This window comes from Mycotypha africana (assembly GCF_025528875.1).
Source record: "Mycotypha africana strain NRRL 2978 chromosome Unknown BDF20scaffold_7, whole genome shotgun sequence".
Taxonomy (NCBI): Eukaryota; Fungi; Mucoromycota; class Mucoromycetes; order Mucorales; family Mycotyphaceae; genus Mycotypha; species Mycotypha africana.
Window position 1 is genome coordinate 287200 of NW_026515731.1, and position 22538 is coordinate 309737.

Sequence of the window (22538 nt, forward strand, 5' to 3'; positions counted from 1 at the left end):
TCCAAACAAAGTACTCACTGCGTTTACGATTTATGACTTTCAATCCTTGAATTAATTATTTGAGCTATGTCTTATACGCTTTTCCATTGATACATGTCAACAATGGTAACAAATACAGCCAATATTTTTGTTTTTCTTTCTCTTTTGACCTATAACTGTTAGTTACATTATACCCTCAACAATATTTTTTCCAATGAAGCAAACCTTTTTGTAACGTTATCGTTCCTGACCGCAGCAACAATATCAGGGTAGTTGTTGACGATCGCTTCTTATCACTCACCCTTTATCAAAACTATATTCCATAAGAAAAAGATATAACTTAAGTTTTTGTTAATACTGTCGCGCACTGAGCTAACGATAAAACAAGGGTACTCTTACTCTAAATACAAAGTTTTAGAAAAGAGAAAAAGAGGATGATTCTTTATTCTATTCAGAGAGTTATGTTCCTTTTATATTACCGTTATAACACGACATTTGTTAATATGATATTTCAATGAGTCGTCTACAAAACGTAGTAGTTCGTTTAAAACGAGGCTGGGTTCACATAAAAGAAATTGTCATTGAATTTTACACGCACTACTGGCAAAAACACGAAAAATGTTAGTGTCAGTGGGGTTTGAACCCACGCCCTCTTACGAGGAGCAGATCTTAAGTCTGCCGCCTTAGACCACTCGGCCATGACACTTAACGATGACTCATCGTCAGTATAATAAATTATAATAGTTTGCATCTTAATTTGTTAAGTTCGACCCGGAGCAACTCAGCAGTCCGGATAAATATCACGCTCAATCACAAAATTCATATACTCACGGACTTTTAACAATTTACTTTACATACATATTTGAAATCATACATATTAATTTTAGCATACATACTACCCATAACATAATATTAGGAACTCTCTCTTTCTTTTGAGCAATCATATTCACTATGAACATTTTATTTTGATTATTGGATTCGTGTTAACTCTCGAGTTTTATTTAATATTTCTGAATTTTGATGAATTGATTAGGATTTTGATTAGTTAGTTTTCAGTAGTTTATTTTTCTTCTCTCTTCAGATATTAATTTACACATTTGTACGATCAATTATTTATTGCTAGTATATTCATATTATAAGAGGAACAAATCAGTAATTTTTCTATACTCACAGATATGATTAGTCGAGAGGAAATGAGGAGAATAGAGTGTTTTAACTGCTATTTCAGATGTGGTATTTGACGACTTGTGGAGTTAAATATCACTTAGTTAAAACAATAAAAAGTTAACGAGATCAAACTAGTACGTTTTATTTTGAATCAAGTTAAGTTCAAAGAGAAGAAAAATATCTACTGCAAAAATTTAAATATCTTCTTCATATTGCGGAACCTAGAAACTGGCAGCTGAGTTATTCTACTCAAAGAAGACGTACGTCTTCTGAACCGTAAAAGAATAGAATTCTCCCTTGAGGAGATTACGCATCTACCCGGAGCGGGTGGACTTGTAAACGTATCCATGGCTTGATCTAGTGATCATGCAACTAACCTATTTTCCCGTGCTAACCATTATGTAGCACTGCTTGCAGGAAAATAGTATTCGTGCGTGGTGTTTGAGTTGAGTGAACAGTTATTGTAAAGGATGATCACAACCTATTATCTTGTAATCATTCTTTATGCCGAAGGCAGAGAATAGTACTTATAACCTATTATACCTTGGTGTTGAATCAATATATCCTGCATGTCCATATATTAATTCTACTATATATCCTATGTCATATAGTAACGTATTATAGCAAAATAAGTAAACTGTATATCCTAAATGACAACCTGTTCAGCCTTATACGAGGTAGCTAATGTCGTATAAGAATCATCACTTATTCTATATTCGTTTCCTATCCTACTTTATATTATTTCAGCAGTAATGAGGTGTGAGGATCTTGTATAATTTGTATACGAGTTCTCCACATCTCATATGGTGCTGTCAACTAAACACAACACTTAATTCACGGTACTCATATATTAGAGTTTATGTAGTTTCTAATTATTTCTGGTTTGCAATATTGTATAATTCATCTTTATCCTTCATAAAGTGAATTATATCTTTAATATTTGTATATTATCTACCCTCAAATACGACATCAGACTCTTCACAAATTTTATTAAACAATATGAAATCTTAATTTAGACAACTTTCAATTATTTTATGATGAAGCGGTATATTATTCTTGGACGATTTCGCTGATAATCAATTATCCAGTAACATCCAAGTAGCATTAAGGATGGTGTACAAGCTAATCCTAAAAATGAGTCTTCATTAGTAAGGATGTCGCTAAGAAAGCTCTTATTGGTATCACTTTGCAATAGGGTGAGCTACAAAAAGCTTGACAACTTTTTCGTCAAATGACAATGTGTTATAAGACCAACCAGATGTTCGTCAGTGCCTTTTTTGGAACTTTGCCCAATGATAAAGACGTGTCTTTCTTTTGTCGCGTTTTTGTTGTCGAAGTTAAATTATAATTGTCGTATTTGAGGGTAGATAATATACAAATATTAAAGATATAATTCACTTTATGAAGGATAAAGATGAATTATACAATATTGCAAACCAGAAATAATTAGAAACTACATAAACTCTAATATATGAGTACCGTGAATTAAGTGTTGTGTTTAGTTGACAGCACCATATGAGATGTGGAGAACTCGTATACAAATTATACAAGATCCTCACACCTCATTACTGCTGAAATAATATAAAGTAGGATAGGAAACGAATATAGAATAAGTGATGATTCTTATACGACATTAGCTACCTCGTATAAGGCTGAACAGGTTGTCATTTAGGATATACAGTTTACTTATTTTGCTATAATACGTTACTATATGACATAGGATATATAGTAGAATTAATATATGGACATGCAGGATATATTGATTCAACACCAAGGTATAATAGGTTATAAGTACTATTCTCTGCCTTCGGCATAAAGAATGATTACAAGATAATAGGTTGTGATCATCCTTTACAATAACTGTTCACTCAACTCAAACACCACGCACGAATACTATTTTCCTGCAAGCAGTGCTACATAATGGTTAGCACGGGAAAATAGGTTAGTTGCATGATCACTAGATCAAGCCATGGATACGTTTACAAGTCCACCCGCTCCGGGTAGATGCGTAATCTCCTCAAGGGAGAATTCTATTCTTTTACGGTTCAGAAGACGTACGTCTTCTTTGAGTAGAATAACTCAGCTGCCAGTTTCTAGGTTCCGCAATATGAAGAAGATATTTAAATTTTTGCAGTAGATATTTTTCTTCTCTTTGAACCTAACTTGGTTCAAAATAAAGACCTACTAGTTTGATCTCGTTAAGCTTTTTACTGTTTTAATCAAGTGATATTTAACTCTACAAGTCATCAAATACCACAATAATGAAGAGGCTCTTTTAAACGAGAATAAGATCCCTTATTTTCCGTATTTCGCATTTTTTTTTGTAACTTACAGCTCTATTCATGTACAAAAGTTTCATTATACAGAAGATTAGATCTATTAAAGAAAAGCATAAGAACCAGGTTAAAACGAACCCATTTGGTAAAACGCTTGATAATTGTAGGAGAACCATCAGATCAAGATATAAGGATTCTGATATCTGTTCTAACTTTTTAGACCATACCAAGTGTCGAGATTGCTATGAGCCAGGTCATTTTGACAAGCGTTACTACAAATGCAAGTATTACAAAGCCGTGAATGCTGATGATGATAAGAAATAAACCTAAATCTATCTTACACACAGCACTTAATTGCTTGTGAGTAACCTCCTTGAAGTTGGTGGCAGTGGCAAAAAGAGAAAACAGAGTGACCAAGTGAAAGAGAAGAAGAAAGCAGTTAAACGGAAAAAGACCACCCCACAAGCTTTAAAGTACCTCAGCTGTGGACAAGATTGCCATACCACTGCTCGCTCGCAAGAGCTTTGCAGACCAGGTTACGCTTCTGTCATTGGCGACCGACCGGTCAAATTTGTCAGGCCCTTGTGGTTTACCCAAGACTACTACGAAGAAGAGCATTCTAAACATCTTCCCTATAATGCTCGTAGGTTACCATTATCTCATCGCTTCTTCCCTTTCCTACGCCCTTAGTATCATGGCGCTTCATTACCATCAGCATAAACGCCCTTACTCATTTTTTATTTCCTGGAAGACTTGTAAAGGGTTATTAACAATTTTGTAAAGTGTTCAACTTCAAAAAGTTAGGCTTCAAAAGGTAAAGTAAATAGCACTCTGATAAAGAACTCTGTTCTCAAGATTATTCTTTCACTTATGTCATAGTATTGCTGAGCTAAAGACAAACACAAGTATGCTTTTCAGAAATCTCATTGGATCTGATGGCTTTACTGTAGGCTTCCTATTTAGTCGTAAGAAGAAACCAAAAGAAGACGCCATCATTGATCATCATGACTTGACCTTGGAAGACTTTTCCTATGAAGAGATCACGGCAAACTACAGACCCACATTTGTTGATCCTGGCCGAAAGACAGTATTTACAGCAGCAATCGGGTTAGAAACAAACAGACATGAGATACGGCGCTGCTCGACAAAAGAATATTAGCACATGACGGGTAGTACTCGTGTCAATGCAGAATTAGAAAGGAAAAAGGCCGATTGTACGATAAAAGCAATAGAAAGCAATATATCGAGTAGTAAAACAGGCTCGCCTGAACAGTATAAGAGATATACTCTTTACATACTACAATATTTAGAGATCCTGTTCTCATTCTATGAGCCTGGTATTGGTGGAACAAGATTCCGTCTGCATCAAGGCAAACAGCGTGCTGCAGACATAATGGTGAACATACTTGTCGATGGAGGTATCAAATACAACGAAGAATTACGGAAAAAAGAAGGGAATTAGACACCGTGCGTGACTGTAGTATCCTTGTTTGCAAAACCTGAAGATATTATGGAACCGCGATGTCTATGCAGCAAAAACCATGATGGCCATCAGCATTTCGGTATGGAAAGACAAGGAACGTCCTATGGAGTTCAACCGAAAGACAACTTCTTAGTCTTTTGATATTTATTATCGCCAGAACGAAACTGGCTTGATATTTACAGGTAAACGTCTTCATTTCACTGTTAGTTCGATCTTCAAACTCGAACTCAATCGTCTCAAAATTTTGGTCATTCCGTCCAGTTATTTTTAAGCTTTCGCCTAAAGCCGCAGTTAAAAAACTGTAGATATAAAATGAGCGACCCAAGGTGGTATGCAGTAATCTAAAGAAGATAGCGGACGTTGTAACTTAAAGTAGAAAAGTATTTAAGTGACAGAAAAGTCGATCTGATAAAAGGGACCTTTACCTGATTCTATAATTCGAACTATAAAGTTTTTTTGTTTTATATAACCTAATCCGATATTAATCATATCATGACGTTGTTTGGTTACTCAGAAACAATTATGATTGGCTTGTTGTAGGGAGCTCAGAGACGCTCAGTTAGTAAACTCATGTTGATAAATTGAAATGAAGAAATAACGAGGCCTTTCGCCATTGATGGACTAATTTGTACCTGAACTATTTAATACATATTTTCAACTATTTATATAACCGATGTTTTATTTGAATAGCAATGTGAAAAAAAACTAATTTCACTTTGAAGGGTTAAAAAAATCGATGTAATTGTAAACTTCGTTGGTTGGGTTTCTATGAAACGGCAAGCTGTTTAATCCTATATGAGTTGATTATACTCGTTTGGAAACTTAACATTTATTTCCTATTTGTTCTTGCACTTCTATTCATCATCTCAACGGTGATGAAGAACTCATACAACTCGTACGGAGACTCGCATCTCGTACAATGTTGTCAATTAAACATATCGCTCAAACCACGACACTCATAACAGTAAAGTTTACGCGTTTCTATTTATGATTTCCACATAGTATTCATATATCCTGAAAAAACTGCAATAATCCAGTTTTTGTAGGCAACCAGCTTTGTGCAGCTTAAATATTGTGAAAAGATTACAGGCGCTATTTTCGAAGGGATAGTCGTGCCTGGTGTTCTCATTTGTACGAATAGTTGTTGTGTAAATGAAGATGGATTGAGCCTCTCTTCAACCGTGCTCTACTTCCATATCGAGAGCAATAATTTGACGTACTGTATTCTGGTTGTCGAATGTTATTCCGAACTAATGTTTATATGCCACTCCTGCCGCAAAATAAACCTCATATAGTCATAGTTTATATAAGTGAAAATTTTCTTAAATCAGCAGCTCGGCTCTTATTTGGGTAAATAATCTCACAGTGAAATCATCCTTAATTCCGAATTTTCCTCATCTTTACATTTGTCCAAATGTCCCGTTTACCAATTCAGATGAGCAGTACTTATATTTGAAATCAATAAATCATGAGACATTGTTGCTGACTTGCTCGTGGTAACCATCAACACTTTGACAAGTCATAAAAAAAAAAAATAAAAAAAAAAATAAAAATAAAATAATCAATTGGTTTATTTTAGGCGCTATTAATGATATTATTATAGATTAAGGACGTACTGAATGCAGATAACAAATAAGGTTGGTATAATCGGGGGATATGTGAGAGATGAGACAGCGTAGTAATAAGGACTAAAATTGTACTATATACAATATATACTGATGAAAAGCAAATGCACTCGTTATTAACAACTTCAAACAATTTCGGTATTTACTCTTGAGTAACCATTTGCTGTCAATTCTAATTCTGAAGAGCTGCTATTCATTTGTTTTTCAGGATCTATGTTTAAAATGGGAGGAAGTCCCACTATCTTACGGGTCCATTGTTGAATCTGTTTACCCCAGATCACGGGTACTAACGAAATGAACGACACAATCAGCAGTTTCATCATGAGTGACACAGAAACTATATCAGAAGTTGAAGTCAAATCGCCCAGAACGTCACCAGCTTGTGCACAAACAAAGTTATAAGGCATAGAACCTAAGAATGTAGACCAGAAAAAGGGAGAGACAGGGATATCAAGCAAAGGTGAAATGAGATTGATAAACCAGTATGGTGAAAAAGGGAACAGACGAGCAAACAATAGCCACCAAAAAAGGCCCCCATTTTGCTTTTCCTCCTCAAGTTGACGGTTTAAAGGTTCGGCTTTTCGAGCAAACCAAGAAAGTTGCATAAGAGGTTCACCTACTAACATGGCGAGACCGTAAGCCAAAGTAGCACCTGCAGCTGTCAATAAACTGGTCCATACAGTTCCCATTGTGATGCCATACAGATAACCCGCTAACAAGTTCAGTAAAACTGACCCGGGTATAGAAAATGCTTGTTGCCAAAGGTAAAGTATAGAGAATACAAATGTGACTGAGCCGTAACCGTTCCAGCTATTGTTGATGCGTTGCTCGAGTTGAATAGCTGTTTCTTGGACACTTTCCAAGGTTCTAGGTAATTTTATATCAAGGATGGCATCTGCTAGAGAGACTGAAAAAATAAGTGACATGACGCCAATAAAGATAAATGCTGTAACTCTGGGGAGCAGTCGTTTCCAGGTGGGTGTATTTGAAGATTGGCCATTTTCTCTGTATATAACTTCATCATCTGTATTGGATAAATTGTTGCTACGAGTTGCTACTGTAATTGTTTGCGAGTCCAGATCTGAAAAATCATCAATAACTACAAAATAATCCCTACTGCTTCCTTCTAACGCTGAGGATTGATTTTTTAAATGTGAATGTTCCATAAAAAAAAAATCAGATGAAAGATTATTTTAATAGAGGGAAAGGCTGTGAACAGGAAATGGTAGGAAAAGATTTTTTTTTTTTTCCCTAAAACCTGAAGTAGAAATAGAGCTGGACCAATTGTAGTTACTCAAATTTTAATTGGATACAGCAGTCATGTACGAAATATGGCCCGATGTTAGTGCGAGGTTGTGAACAGACGACTTGCTGATGACCTTCCCTGTAGAAACAATAATTAGCTAACCTTGTATCCTGATCTTATTTGCCACCGGTATACAGTATCTGTGTCTCGCGAGCAAATGTAATGCATTATGAAATCGAACAATTCTATGTTTTAGAGTTGTTGGGTAAAATCAATTTGCCCGTTGTCCATCCTTATCAGCAGCAGACACAGACTATAGTGTTCTACAGATGTGAACGCCAAGTATTTCTTTCAATTTATTTTGCCCTGAAAAAAGCATAGCTTCCATATTTTTACTTCTTTTTTGTGCTGTGTTTTAGTGTTCAGATAAGCTTGATTTCGGCGGACTTACATAATCATCAAAAGACTCGTATTGATTTTATCTAAATCGAGAAAGCTAAACAACAATAACATCACTCTTAGCTACACTTGACTCTGTTCTTCTTACAGAATATCACCTGGAAGAAACTCAGACACCAGTCAGCAATTGATCAGTTATGGTTTCGAGCTTTCATAGTAAAGCCACACTATCTCATAGCATGCAGATCTGTTTTGAAAGTCGTCTATTTGTTTACTTCATCGTATAAGAATGTTCAGCAGTTTTATTTACAAAGAGAAAGGTAATGATGCTTTTTTAAGCTTTCTTGGCCAACCAGTTCACTTCTTCACAGATTCTCTGAGGAATAGTCAAAGGATTCATAAGTAAAATATGCCAGTCAGAGATCTTGTCTGAATTATTGAGATCCAATAAGTATGGTATCTATTAAACAGATGGAAGGCTTTAGTAAACAAAGAACCGTATCTCGTTATTTGCGGCTTACGCACCTGTTCAATCGGGGTATTATCTGGGAAAAATGTGAATACAATAGGAAGCTTTACACCAGGATGGTATTGATCAAGTTTATCTAATAGCGCCTTTAATTGAATGCGATTAATTGTCCAATAATCCTCACTACAAAACATGAAATTTGGGCAATTAGAGCAGCACACTTTACATACAGTTTCGTTACTAAGGGACTTACATTTCGCTGCAGGACTTCTTGTGCGATTCATGTTCAGGTAACGAAAAGATAATAGCTTTGGTATGAAGTGCTTGAATTTCATATAATTCAGTTACTGGTGTCATCATCTTAAGTGTGATATCGCATGTAACATATCGATCGCATCGTTGTAAAGTCGTATTATCCAAGCCAAACTTGCGCTTAAACCAACCGGAAGATTCAAGTCGGGTGTCAGCAACGTGGATAAGTAATTCCCAATTAATCCTGACATTATCTTCTGTGGTAGTACCAGTAATGGTTTGAAGTTGCTGCTTGTAACGTTCAAATTTATCATTGATACGAGGGTATATATTATTGAAAGCAAATTTTTCCGTTTGCCAAACACTTGCCATATGCTCCTCGCTGTTCTTGTTCGGTTTCGCTTCATATAATTCCACTGCTATTTCTTCTGCTTCTAAACAATGTTCTACTCTTTGCTGAATTTCTGTCGATGTCAGCTGTAAGCATTTGCTTTTTGCAAGCTGTTTAGGTAGTGCTGAATATGGGTTCTTCAACACAAATGATGATTTATGATCCAACTCCCACTGTCTGCGCCATTGTGATATTTTAATTTTACGTTTTGAAATCCTTTCACGTACATCCGCTAATTTAGACCTCATTCGCCAGCGAATTAATTGACGGGTACGAAGTATCTTTTGTAATCTTTGTCTTGCTGCATCGGCAATGAAATTCTCTATAAAGGTGTTTCTTAAGTGGTTGACTGTTTTCGACACAATAGCTTTACGGCGTAAAGAGGCAATCATTTCATCCTTAGCAGCCTGTTGTTGAAGTTCTTCTTGCATGGCGGCTGCTTTTCGTTGCTGTTCCTCGCTTATTTCACGTTCTTTTCTTTCTTTTTCTTCTTCTTCTTCAGCAGCAGCAGCAGCAGCAGCAGCAGCGGCTTTACGCTGAAGCTGCTCCTGACGTTGACGTTCTTCTTCTACCTTTACCTTCTCTTCTTGTTCCTTTCTCAATCTCATCTGTTCTTCTCTCACTTTGACCAACTCAGCCATTCGCTGCTTTTCACGCTCTACTTCTGCTTCCATGCTTTGTACTTGATTTTTCAGTCTTTCTAACTCTTCTTTTTCGTTCTTAGTCGACTGCTGATTATTGTTTGTAGAAACGGTTTTACCAATTCGTTTAGGCGGTGAACCTGTCAAATCAGTAAACTTCACTTTAATTTCGACAGGTCGCTGCTCGCTGTTATACTGTACAAACATGTTCGAGAGCTGAAGCGACGTCCGCGGTGTTGTGTTGATGTTGTTGAACGCATCACCATTGATAATCTGCTTGAAGGTACGGCCACCCTTTTTTGGTTCCACCAAGGATAATGATTTCTTTTGTGAAGGATTGGATAACGGTTCTATAAAAGCAAAAAAAAACAACAAAAAAAAAACAAAAAAACAAACGGTTAATAAAATCGAGAATGAAAGCATAAAAAACCAAAGATAAAAGGAAAGGAAACAATATATCCAGAAATAACTACAAACATCTTACCTTTAAAAACAGCAGTTTTTGTGCGATAGTGCTTTTGACCAAAACAAATTGTAGGTTCACCCAGCGACATATCAATCACCAAACCATACAAAGCTGCTTCTTCCAACAAATGGGACATCGTATCGTAAGCCAAGACTCTTCGTACATCTTCTGCTTCTACACCTCCTGCTTTGATCATATAAGACAAATTCATTGCCTTCAAGGCACCTTTTCGAATATCAGCAAAATGACATTCCAACAAACACGCCATCAAAAACGGAGTATCCTTATCTGCAATTAACTTGAAAAAACCAGTATAGTTATTCTGACTCGCTTCTACATTTAGAAACTTGTTTTTACGCGAAGATGTTTCCATAATTTCATTGTTTCTCTGGGCAAGTGCGTGAAATTCTAACGCACGTTTCATATAAGGGTGCTTAAACACATGAATGGGTAAGGTCTGAGCTTGTCGCATTAAATCTTGATCACGAATATGGGTAATGAGGTGATAAGCGCGGAATTCAGCTTCATTTTCTGTTTCAATGCCTTCTTCACGAAGATCATCATAAAATTCCATCAAACTGAGCAAAACTATAGATTAAAGTGATAATGTGGGTAATAATGGTTGGTTTTCTCTCCATCTGTATATATATGGTTTTCATCGCAGTATGACATCTTCGAAAAGAGATGCAAAGACAGAGTGTTGTGGCGAATCAAAAAAAGAAATACCTTTTCTAAGTTGTTCTATTTCTTGCTGTTCACTGAATTTACTTTCATCGTATTCACACATTTCATGTAAACATAGGATATGAAAACGGGCAACTCGTTCGTGCACATGAACGGCTGTAACATCCCGGATATTTTGCAGTGTAAAATCTTGACGGATAGATCTTGTTCTATCACGAATGAAAGCATGGCACTTTTCTAATGGTTGGTTCGATAAAACTTCATCTATCAAATAATCTAATGTTGCCTATATACATTTGTAACGAGCAAAGAGAAAAGGTAGATTAGATTCGGTTTTTTTGTATCAGAGAAAATTTGATCATCGCCAAAAAAACCAAACTATTGCTGTCCAAATACTTTACCACAAGAGCGGTAGGAGATCTAACATCAGATGGCAGTGGTTGTTCGTTACCCGCAGCTGACCTTCTATAGGCTTTCACCACTTTATCAGGATCGGCATTACCATAATCATCCGTTTCAAGTGCATCAAGACCATTCTGAATCTCTCTTTCTATCATTTCGAATTCTGGGCATTTATCCTCGCAAGTACCACGGAAATCAATTGCATCTTCTAGACGCGTAGGGTTTTCTGGATCAGGGATTAAACCATCTCGAATAGCTTGCTCTCTTTCACGAACTCGATCTTTTTTGAACTATCAGGTTGTATAGCAATGTCGAGGCAGAAAAAGAGTAATGACAAAAAAAAAAAAAAAAAAGAAAAAAAAAAAAAAGAGATTAGTAAAAATTATCCTTTTTTCTTTCACCTTTCTTGTCCTTATGCCTTCGAAATAGCAATCCTATAGATCGTTCTCATCTCTCCCACCCTGCAAGCGCACAATTAACAGAGAGACATCATGTGCAAGGATATGTTGCACAAGAGCAAGTGAGTGATTGAGATTGTAAAAAGATACTCAACTTGTTCATAAAGTGACGTTTTGGCTGTTCCACCGAATCTTTTAGCTCTATCTGCTGCTGTTACTTTTCCATTGTTATTATTTGCGCTGCTTAGAGATGTTGAGCTCGCAGGAGATTGTATTCTTGTTGAAGAGGCTTTATTGAGGGCATTCTTTTTTTTTTGCACTGGGGTCGTGGTAGCGATGGGTGTTGATCGTTGCTGCATATGTGATTGCGAAGGCTCACTAAAAGGTGACTGTAAAGCAGTAGCGGCATCAGCAGAAGGCAAAGTGAATACAGGTTTCGATTGTTTCTGAAAGGGAGGTCGCTGTTGTTGCTGTACTCGTTGTAAATGTGATGGTTCTTTGAAATGAATAAAAGAAGAGGACTGTGGCTGCTGATCTAATGGTATTTGCTGAGGCGTCGAGGATTTTTTGATGAAAGGAGAAGTTTTCTGCTGTTGTTGCTGAAAATATACTCTTTGAGGAATTGAAGGCTTCATTGTTAAAGGAGAGGGGCTTTGCTCTTGCATGTCTTCCTCCATGGGTTGTGCAAACTCTTCCTGTTGCGATTGTTGCGTCTGTTTGTTAATAGGGAATGATGATAATTGCTGTGTCAGTTGCTTTTTTAAGAAGGCTGACGGCTGTAATTGCCTATGATTTTTTTGTTGAGATCGATATTGTTGTAGTTGTTGCGGGGCATCCGACATGCTGCTATCATTGAAGCCGTTTTGTTGTGGTCCTTTCGTCATACGATGTGGGTGTTTTTGAGCATGTCTAGATTTTCGAGACTGCTGCTGCTGTGGCTGCTGCTGCTGTGAGCTTTGATAATTCTGAAAAGCAGAGGTATGCTGCTGTCGGCCTTGAGGATCAATCTGCATCTGATCTGAACTCTGTGCATGGGGAAATTGCTGCTGACCTTGGTTAAATAGGTTATTTGAACTCTGACGTTGCTGATGTTGGAAAGAAGACTGATGATGTTGCGTATAAGCACCAAATGTTTGCTTATTGGGTAACTTCTTTTGCTGCGCCTGGTGACCTTGTTGTTGATTCATAGATCTTCGTGAATGCCTAGCCTCGGGTACCATTTGCGCTATGGCATTATCAAGATCAAATTTACTAGAAGATGAATGGTGTTGTGGCTGCGAATTCATAAACGCGCTTGGAAATCCCAGAGTATTTCTACCAGCAGCACCTCCTGCACTACCATTATGCTGTGAGAAAAACATGATTTCAATGGTAAATGAGGGTAACTGTAGTTTTTAACGTGAGAACGATAGAAAGTATAAAAGAAAAATGGAAAAATGCCCACATATTTTTTTAATTTTGTTTTGATTCTCAACTTGGCCAAGTTCCCGTCGTGACGAAAGCTCTGCTTTCTGTTTATGCCGAACCGGCGAGAACAATATTAGCTCCGAACCTTTTCTCCTTCAAGCTATAAAACTGTGCTTAACAAAATATATTATGCATGGCTTTACATACTTTGTATAATGAGATACCCATTTTTCCTTTTCTTTTTTTAAATGAAGGTATACTATAGTTTTTAACGATTGAAAGTAAAAAGCCATCCTTATTACAGTTTTCAAGTCCATTACAGCTTTCAAGTCCACGTTTGTTGTGTAAGTATAAGATGCTCTCATGCAGAATTCTGCTATTCAGCGGATAATGGGATAATAGAGGTAGCTATTCCAGCAGTAGTTTACCTGAAGAAATCTCTGTCACTGCTTTTTGAACAGTTTCAGTCTATCACGCAAGCTTTAAACGACGTAATGTTACGGGGCTACGTGGTGAGAAAATTGCATAGCAGTAAAATCTACCTCTTGACAACTGATTTACGATAGCAACAAAATAAGAATAGATGATGTATTTCTTTTCAAAGGCAGAGAAAAGAAAGAGCCTTATACAGTTTATACCATGAGCATGAAGACAGAGAATATTTGTGCAGTTGACTTTTTATTGCAAGCATATAACTAAGTATTCTTCTTTTCTCGCTATATTGACAGGGGCATGAGAAGAACATATCAATATAAGGTGGGTCTATGCAGACATCACGTTTACCCGCAACTTTGATTATCCGTCATCGCTGAAGGAATCTGTCAACAGCTATTCTTCTTCTACGAAAGGTAAAAACAGCTCATAATATTTCACTGTTCAAGTAAATCCTCTCAGTTGTTACTGTTACTGTTCGGATGACTGTAAAGAAATCAATGACGATGGGTGTGTATTGTCTATTTATGTAAATGAAGCAAGACTCTCAGTTTTATGTCAGTTTTATGAAAGAGATGGGTAGCATCATGTCTACGCTAGCTTTTATCAGACGAGGTAACAGTGTTGTCTATACACAGTGTCACATCTGAGGTTTGTATTTTCCACGTTTCGATGAGATACTGTAACTGAGAAGAAGAGTGTAGAAGAAATTGTTTTATGTAATCTTAGAATAGAATTGTCAATGCACGCTTGTGAAAGGATATTGCTCTTTCCTAGACCTATGTGACTGAGATTCCTTTAGACCTATCCTTAACTAAACTCGACAATTCATAAGACATGCATAGCATACCGAAATAAAAAAATCTAAAGTATAAAGGAGTTTCGAAGGTGCATGATATCTATTTTTGAACAATTTAAAATTCTAAGTACAACATGCATAATAAGCGTTAACGCCCAATTTGACATTTACTGTATTCTCTCAAAGCGGACAATATTTACCAGCTCCACTGTACATCTTCTGTAAAAGTTGCTTTCTATACTACCTCGGCTGTAGAAACTGGCCGGTTTGGATTTCTTTATTAGTAGCACGAATTAAAAATCCAACAAATACGCGTCTTTTTCGCCTAAATGAATTCGAATTATTATATTCTACTCAACAATTTCTTGCCAATTAATAAGGCGATCCTTATGAGAAAAATATGATTTAAACAATAGTAATCAGTAATGCAATCTATCCTTTCACGAAAGATTGTTTCTATTTGAATTCTGATGTTGGGGAAAGCACCCTTAGATGCGTGCTTTACTCTTTTTGTTCGTTTTGTATCAAGTTAGAACACCAGCAAGAACTACTTCTGGTTATGGTAAGTGCTAATTTCTCTGCTTAAAAAATATCATATTAGAGGACTTTTCTATACGTTCTTAGTGTATTATAATGGGATAAGTTAGTAAGATCTACAACAACTTACAAATGGAGCAAGAGCCCATCGAAACATCCTGCCCATATAAAATAGACCGCATTTGCCTCTCTTCTAAACCTTTTTTTTCTTCCTCATCCGTTGTTTTATTCTCTATTTTTAAAGTTTTCATTTCTAATCAATATCAAGTATAAGAAAAAAAAAATGAAATTCGCTGGTATCGCTACACTCACATTGGGTCTTATTTCTGCTTCTTCTACTGCCTCAGCTGCTTCTGTTGTTAGTGATACGATTAACTTGGAAACTGGTAAATGCTATAAACTCATTGCTGATAACGGTTCCCAAGTGTGGTATAAGGGTGATGATAATACACCTCGATTCGCAAGTGCCAGCTGTGTCAAGGATCCTCTCTTGTTCTGTTACGAAGCCAAGGGTGACGATATCAACGAACATTTTCAGGGTTACTTCCGTACCGTCAAAGATTCCAATAACCATTATTATATTGATCACGAACCTGATAGCAAAAATACATACACATTAACAAAAACTTCGGATAATACAAAGGCTGGCATTCAACTTTTCAAAGATAAGAAGGGTCGTTACTTTGTTGAGTTTGTAGAGGTCACAACAAAGGGGAGCCATAACGGTTGGGCCCGCGCTTGGGCACGAAAGGACAGTAGCAGTCAGACAGATAATGATGGCTGTAAGGGGGGTCTCATCACTGGCGCTGCTTGGGACAAAACCAGTGATTTGTTCACTTTCCTTGATAAGAGCCCTAGTAACTGAAAGAAAACTTCTCATCCCTCATATTCATTTTTTACTTCATTCTTCCACAAAACATACCCTTTAATATATACATCTTCCTCTTTTCTCCACATAGTCTGTACCCAATCTTATAACAAATAAAAAACGAAGCAATCCAACTACCTCAAAAACGACTTTCTTTTGTAGTTGCAATTAGTTTCTTTTTTTCTCTTTATTAATTCGTATGATATGTTAGCAGTATTAATATTAATATTCCAGTTCCTTTTTGTACACAATTAGAAATATAATAATGAGGGAGATTTAACAGTAAATTTGAGATAAGCATTCAAAGCAACGGCAAACATCAAAGCAAAGCATATCAGTGTCGGGCCGACAAGCTCATCATAAGGGCCCTCAGCACGGTTTCGAATTAGCTCACGTCGTCGATAATATAAACCCATACCGTACATAAGGGTAGACACCGATACCAAAGTATACACAATACCGCTCAGTTTACCTACAGCATCGCCAGCATTGAATAACGCAAGTGAAAACGTAGATAATAAAGTGCCAAAGGACATCCAAGAGAAATATGTGCGTTCGTTTGCGAAAAAGACCTTTGGCTCGACACGAAGAGGGGTTATTACTTTCTTAGGGATCTTGACACCGGGCGGTAAAATAACAGGAGCAGCATTCAACTGTCTCTCTCGTTGTTCACGTTGTTCTCTTGATTGTCTGTCAAATTTACTTATGCATCTATTAAAAATGGTACCGATATTTTCAACCCAACGTGAGTAGAAGCTTTCTTGTTGTTCGCGCTCAAGAGAAGGGGATTCCGTGATGGTAGAGGAGGAAGCGTAGCCATCGTATGTGCCCATGTAGGAAGATGCCGTACCACTAGCACCTAATAAAGAAGTACGTTCATTAGATGCAGATGGCTGTTGCTGTTGCTGCTGCTGCTGTTGTTGTTGTTGATTTTTTAACATCACTGGTATATCTTCTCCTTTTTGATTTCTCAATTGTCCCTGTTCTTCCGTTGTTGTCGAGGTGGGTAAATTCTCTGTGATCTGTTGAATATCATTATCCATTTGGGCCAACCAATAAGGTAATAAAGGAACTCGGGTATCAAACATGACTGCAATACCATGAACGAACTTGGTAAAGTCGAAAGCTTCTTCCAGTATACCACTTTCTTCTAAATCTACGATCCATTCCGGCTCTTTTTGATGTGGTGCTAATTCGAGTTTAATCTCAAACGTGGCAAAAGGGTAACGGTTGATATCAGATTCGTTCTTTAGATCGGCAAATGGGAAATTGATATCCACATCAGGTCGGCGCCAGTGATTTTCAGGTCGACGGACGGTGGGATCATCAGGGAATAATTGCGAATCTTCTCTTATAAAACACAAATCAGTGTCCAAAGCCATTCTTACACTATTGTCACCAGGGATTTGGAAAGCAGTTCTACGATAATAAGTACGTAACACTTATTGAGGGACAGGGAAAAAACCCCAGAAAATACAAGATAGTTGCATTTAAATTCATTGCTCATTTGCCAGTCTATTTGCAGTTTACAGTAGTTTTTACCTGGTACCATTTCCTTTTTCATGATGATACTTTGTACATCTTTCATAAATTGTTCATGCTCCTTCACTTCCTCTGCCGACCTTCCACTATTTCGCATTTTCGTTACTGATTTGTCAATGAAGGTTTGATCACCCTTCAAGAATCCATCCACATATTTATCCTTAATGATGAATTTGTCTTTGGCTTCACCATAGTTTTCATCGGCCAGAATACGGCGTTCAAAAGTGATCGCTTTGTTATTCTCAGCACTACCATACCAACGCAAACGAATTATTTGGGAACCTTCTGCTGATTCGACACGCGATGTGTAAGAATCTAATTCTGCATTATCCAGATACAGAGAGGAAATAGGAGGATCAATATCATCTTGCTTTTTCGAATTGTCATGATAAACCAAGACAGGCAAATGACGTAAAACGTAAGTTTTCAACTCAAGCACATTTTCAGTTTGTACGAAGAAGCGCTTGATGACCATACGCCGTCCATCTTGTGTCTGCTCTTCCATATGCGTCATTGTTTGAGAGGTGGGTTTGAAGGACATGGTCATGCCGCCTTGTCGCACTTTAGAAAAGAGTTCTGACAATTTGATCAATAAACTATCGTTGTCTTCGTTCCAAAAGGGGCATTGATTGAGTCGCACCATGAACATGGGACGCAGAACATATTCAGTATGTCGATCATGCTTTTTGACAATCTTTAAAAAGCCAGTATAGTTGATTCGAGAATAGCGAGCAAGTCGGTTGATGTCGTCTGCAATATAATTGATGTTTTTTTGGACAAAACTCATTTCCGTAATGTTATCCTGACTAGGAATTAAACTGCTGATCTTTGCGTCCCATTCATCTATGCCCTTTTTAATCTCTTCCATCTTTTGTTGATGAAAGGCATAGACCTAACATATTATCGTCATGGGGAGAAAATAGATAAAAAGAAAAGAGAGCCCAAGAAGCAGGTTAAACAACGCGACAACGTTGAGCAAGAATGAATCCGAACCCGGCACTACCTTTTCCAATTCATTATCTAATAACTCGACAAAGTCTGTTTCATCTTTTTCTGTAAAAGGTTTATCTTTTTCTGCTTTTCTCAAACGTTTCTTCAAACCATCATAATCCATGTAATAATCACACCATTCGGGATATATAACGTCTTTTAATTGCGACCCAAACTTCATAACTCCAGTAACTAAGGCACGGTAACAAAGAAGGGAAGAAGAAGGTTTGTATCTTACAATAGCTGATTCAGAAGATAAAAAAAAAGAAGAGACATCAGAAAAACGGAAACTTTTTCAAAGCAAAACAACAAAAAAGAATGGAATTCAAAGCGGGAAATCAATTTATCAAAAAATGGAAGTTTGATGCCCGTCCAAAAGTCTCCACAAAAAAAAAAAAAAAAAAAAAAAGAAACAAACAAAATTGCCGACGCTGCTAAAGGTGAAAAAACTCGTTCGAGCCAACAATAGCTTATTAATTCGTTACTCTTGGAGCATGTACTTATTTTGTTTATGTTTCGATCATGAACAGCCTTTTGACAGGGATTTAAAGAAAAGCAGATCAAAAGTGTATCGATATAAAAAAGAACTACGTGTAACATCGTACTGACAAACCAAGGACACGTTGATAGATGGTGGCAGTTGATTTGATGTTTGGTAAAAAGTTGACTATAGGTAATAGCAGGCAGCAGACATCCTCGTATCATGCTTTGTTATAATTAAATACATCATTTTTCCTTCATTTTTGTGTGATGTATTCATGTCGTATACGGCTATCTTTTTCATCATTAGATTAGTAAAACTCAAAGCAAAGTATGTGGTTTTCTACGTAAAGAATTATGACGAAATGAGCGGTAGAATTGCTTATAAAGCTGTCTATACCAGTGGCAAATGTGAGTAAGTATAGTAATGATGCGCCTTAAAGCTTGTTCACATTTTAAAAGCGTAGTCTGCTGTGCCCTTTATTCTTTTCATGATAAATCGAGTCGAAAGTCTGTTGAAACACTTTTTCCTTCACATCACCAGAGTATATACTACCGTACATTTTAAGCAATTCTCCGTCTGGTTCCAATAGTAAATTATATTCGTCAAACATTTTTACTGTTAGTGTAAGACGATTTTTAGTAAGTTTGTGAAATTAAAATAGACGGTGGTATTGTTCCTTAGGATGAAGTGTAAGAGTAAACATAAGTTATATCTCCTTCCAGTTCTTTTGTTCAAAGTAGCTCCTTCTACTGCCCCACTTACTCATCAGTTGCGACAAACTGTCTGTTAACCTTCCTTTTTTCTATAACAGTGATAAGAATTATGCTAAGCTACTCACAGTTCACTTCAGTACGCTCGGATTATTCTTTATCAGATTTTAGGAAAGGCCATTCATTGGACGCTGAGGAGAAGAGTCGAGGGAAGCAGCACAGCATTTCAATAAACGCAGTGGTTTTTTTAATTCTTCTTTCTCGAAAAAGAAAAAAAAGCTTAAAATTTCAATAGCGTCGACATGAATGACCTAGCATCTACTACTACTAATGGTACTACAGCAAGGCTTCCTATTACTTCAACAGATGCATCTTCGAATAGAGCTACTACCACAACTACATTGACAGGCGGATCCTTACCGTCTGATGAGCTTCAACGTTCAGGCGATGACAACGATATGACTTTAGAGGAAGACGAAGTCGAACATACCAATCCGTCTGATAGAGCCACAAGTGGGCTTATGCTAAATAATGGCGAAGCAACGCCGAACCTGAACAGTACTACATATGCTTCAAGCAACGAGTTAAGGCAGAGGAACGTTGCCAAAGATCATAGCCATAGTCTCCCTACAGTAATACCGACAGCAACTACAACAGCAACCAATACTAATACAACAGCGACAGCAGGGGGTAGTAGTAGTGGTAGTAGTGGTAGAGATGGTGAGCATAGCCAGCAGCAAGCTCAGGAGGAGGATATGTATCGTAATGGCGGCGGCTTTTATGAATGCAACATATGGTAAGTGAACGAAGCAGAGACAAGTGAAAAAAGAGTCAATTGGGAGCATTTTATAGTCAGTTCTACTCACACCATCAGATAGTTTTGACACAGCTATGCATCCCGTTCTAACACTATGTGGGCATTTATTTTGGTAAGTTAAAGGAGACCCTTTCTTCCCATTGTTCGTACATAGCTACTTCAACGATGATACGGATTTCTAATCTATTTCAACAAGTCTAGTTGGTCATGTTTGGCTCAATGGTTAAATGCACAATCCAGGAATCCTACTTGTCCAGTATGTAAAGCAGGTTGTGGAAAGGATAAAGTTATACCCATATACGGTAGAGGAAAAGAAGAAAAAGATCCACGGTAAAATGCGAAGAACTGTAGAACATAGGAGAAGCAGCGATAGTGACTCCTCTTTCTTTATGTCCACTTTAGAAACGATCCTTCGATACCTACAAGACCGGCAGGTCAAAGGCCTCCACCATTAAGAGACCCAAATAGACCTGCTACATCTTTTTTTGGACCTGCTTTTATGGGAAATACATTTAACAATAGAGGAGGAATGTCAATATCTGCAGGTTTTGGCTTCTTTCCGTTAGGCGTTACATTTGTAAGTGTACTCAAACTATAACTTGTCAGAAATATAAGCTTCTTTTATCTTTAGCCATCCGTATTTTACTCACACTTCTTTTCTTGTATTATCCAGAATATACCAACTGGTGCTCCAAATAACCAGCCAACAACTCAAGGTGCATTTATGTCAAGATTGATTATGATGCTGTTGAGTTTATTGGTGGTTGCTATTATATTTGCTTAAAATAATAAATCACTATGAGTTCGTCAATGAAGATGCTATTCGCCATCAAATGTATTTATAGTTGGAGGTAACGGCTCTTTCTTGTCTGATCCTTTGACTCCAAGTTGGCCCGCCGATTGTTGCACACTTTGACTGAGCTTTTGAGCTGCGGTTGACTTTTGTTTCTTCTGTTCATTCTGCAACCGCACTACGGTAACGGGTACAGGTGAATTATAAACTAAAAATGCGGATATGCTTCCCATCAACATGCTTTTCAGCGTAAAAAGTGTCAATAAGGTGCGTTGGACTTTTAGGACATGATTTTCGATTTTTTTTTTACCATCGAATTGCTCCTCGCTTTTTTGCACCACAAATGATCATCGTCAAGTTTGGTGTGCAATGGACCTAATAAAAGTTATCACCACAGTTCAGTCGTCACTCGAGTTCATTCTTGAGATGCATGTTTTTTCAAGAACACTTTGCTTTTTCTTCATTTACGTGATTTAATAAGCATTGTCTTGTTTGGCCAGCCACAGAATGCAGCATGATCTTCATGTTGTACAACAACATCTCTTCAAATACCTTCCGCACACTTGAAATCAGCCTTTTTGAATTACGGTCTAATTCGTTCCGTAGTCGACGCCTCTTGTCCTTTTCCTTTGCATGTGGCATTTTCATCAACACTTCCTCGTTCGTATGGATAACGCTGACAACGTCTACCTCGTCTCCATCTCGTAGTAGGGTACCGATGCCCCATCTTAAAGCATACATACTTTCTTCTCCAAAATCACACATAAACATATAGCGCCTTTTCTTTCTTTTGTCTCCCTCTATTATCCACTCTTTGGTGTCAGATTGTCTTCCTGCGCATCCTGGTAACTGACCGTAATAAAACGTCACTTCAATAGAGTTAACTTTTGTGATAAAAAGAGGCGGCTCAGAAAACGCAAGACCAGGTGATTGTCTATCTAGCTTGTGAGAGGAATAATGGCATTGTTCTTGGAGGGCTGTAGCAGGGGTCATCATGGTGTCTGCTCCAATCTGTCTGTTTTGCTCAGTTACCCTAAACAAAGCAGGATCACGTAAATACAAATCTTCTTCAAAATAATCTTCAGGATCGTCAATGTTGCTGACATTTTCGTCATTGTTTTCCGAACATTCGCTATGGCAACTGCTATTATTACTAATGACTGCGGATGGCCTGTCGTGCTCCAGATTCGTCGTGGTTGCTTTAGTGCAATCCAATTTAAACATGGTCAAGGTATGCTTATCAAAAAATTGTAGCAACTTCTTGAGGTAGCATAACATTTA

General features: G+C 37.3%; 9 protein-coding genes and 1 non-coding gene across 10 annotated transcripts; 4 read left to right on the forward strand and 6 right to left on the reverse strand.

The window, feature by feature from the left end:
• Positions 1-601: 601 nt before the first annotated feature.
• On the reverse strand, positions 602-685 carry BDF20DRAFT_t114. The gene has a single exon. It is a non-coding gene; the product is annotated as a tRNA-Leu (tRNA).
• A 2734-nt stretch (positions 686-3419) lies between these two features.
• Positions 3420-3806, forward strand: BDF20DRAFT_877022 (uncharacterized protein). The gene is made up of 2 exons (XM_053081414.1): positions 3420-3567; positions 3643-3806. Exons 1-2 carry the CDS (start codon positions 3489-3491, stop codon positions 3744-3746), a joined length of 183 nt encoding a protein of 60 aa, XP_052934611.1. The 5' UTR covers positions 3420-3488; the 3' UTR covers positions 3747-3806.
• Positions 3807-4125: 319 nt separating this feature from the next.
• On the forward strand, positions 4126-4907 carry BDF20DRAFT_588410 (uncharacterized protein). The gene is made up of 2 exons (XM_053075818.1): positions 4126-4236; positions 4318-4907. Exon 2 carries the CDS (start codon positions 4585-4587, stop codon positions 4882-4884), a length of 300 nt encoding a protein of 99 aa, XP_052934612.1. The 5' UTR covers positions 4126-4236; positions 4318-4584; the 3' UTR covers positions 4885-4907.
• A 1514-nt stretch (positions 4908-6421) lies between these two features.
• Positions 6422-8102, reverse strand: BDF20DRAFT_588367 (snare associated Golgi protein-domain-containing protein). Its single transcript, XM_053075817.1, has 2 exons — positions 7648-8102; positions 6422-7584 (listed from the first exon to the last, which is right to left on the reverse strand). The coding sequence occupies exons 1-2, from the start codon at positions 7694-7696 to the stop codon at positions 6656-6658; spliced, it is 978 nt and encodes a 325-aa protein (XP_052934613.1). The 5' UTR covers positions 7697-8102; the 3' UTR covers positions 6422-6655.
• Positions 8103-8509: 407 nt separating this feature from the next.
• BDF20DRAFT_914108 (SAC3/GANP/Nin1/mts3/eIF-3 p25 family-domain-containing protein) lies at positions 8510-13239 on the reverse strand (the record flags this gene model as incomplete). Its single annotated transcript, XM_053084144.1, has 7 exons — positions 8510-8635; positions 8701-8827; positions 8898-10278; positions 10413-10982; positions 11121-11364; positions 11480-11770; positions 12034-13239. 7 exons carry the CDS (start codon positions 13237-13239, stop codon positions 8510-8512), a joined length of 3945 nt encoding a protein of 1314 aa, XP_052934614.1.
• A 2044-nt stretch (positions 13240-15283) lies between these two features.
• BDF20DRAFT_877034 (uncharacterized protein) lies at positions 15284-16021 on the forward strand. The gene has a single exon (XM_053081415.1). It carries the CDS (start codon positions 15337-15339, stop codon positions 15916-15918), a length of 582 nt encoding a protein of 193 aa, XP_052934615.1. The 5' UTR covers positions 15284-15336; the 3' UTR covers positions 15919-16021.
• A 7-nt stretch (positions 16022-16028) lies between these two features.
• BDF20DRAFT_994956 (VTC domain-containing protein) lies at positions 16029-18788 on the reverse strand. The gene is made up of 3 exons (XM_053085399.1): positions 18467-18788; positions 17464-18355; positions 16029-17362 (listed from the first exon to the last, which is right to left on the reverse strand). Exons 1-3 carry the CDS (start codon positions 18632-18634, stop codon positions 16173-16175), a joined length of 2250 nt encoding a protein of 749 aa, XP_052934616.1. The 5' UTR covers positions 18635-18788; the 3' UTR covers positions 16029-16172.
• A 452-nt stretch (positions 18789-19240) lies between these two features.
• Positions 19241-19722, reverse strand: BDF20DRAFT_877062 (uncharacterized protein). The gene is made up of 2 exons (XM_053081416.1): positions 19700-19722; positions 19241-19552 (listed from the first exon to the last, which is right to left on the reverse strand). The coding sequence occupies exons 1-2, from the start codon at positions 19701-19703 to the stop codon at positions 19389-19391; spliced, it is 168 nt and encodes a 55-aa protein (XP_052934617.1). The 5' UTR covers positions 19704-19722; the 3' UTR covers positions 19241-19388.
• Positions 19723-20399: 677 nt separating this feature from the next.
• BDF20DRAFT_806787 (uncharacterized protein) lies at positions 20400-21248 on the forward strand (the record flags this gene model as incomplete). Its single annotated transcript, XM_053076532.1, has 5 exons — positions 20400-20443; positions 20526-20576; positions 20666-20794; positions 20867-21041; positions 21138-21248. Coding segments are annotated over 5 exons (510 nt in total), but the record flags the coding sequence as incomplete, so codon positions are not given.
• Positions 21249-21908: 660 nt separating this feature from the next.
• On the reverse strand, positions 21909-22409 carry BDF20DRAFT_805859 (uncharacterized protein; the record flags this gene model as incomplete). Its single annotated transcript, XM_053076510.1, has 1 exon — positions 21909-22409. A coding segment is annotated over one exon (501 nt), but the record flags the coding sequence as incomplete, so codon positions are not given.
• Positions 22410-22538: the final 129 nt, after the last annotated feature.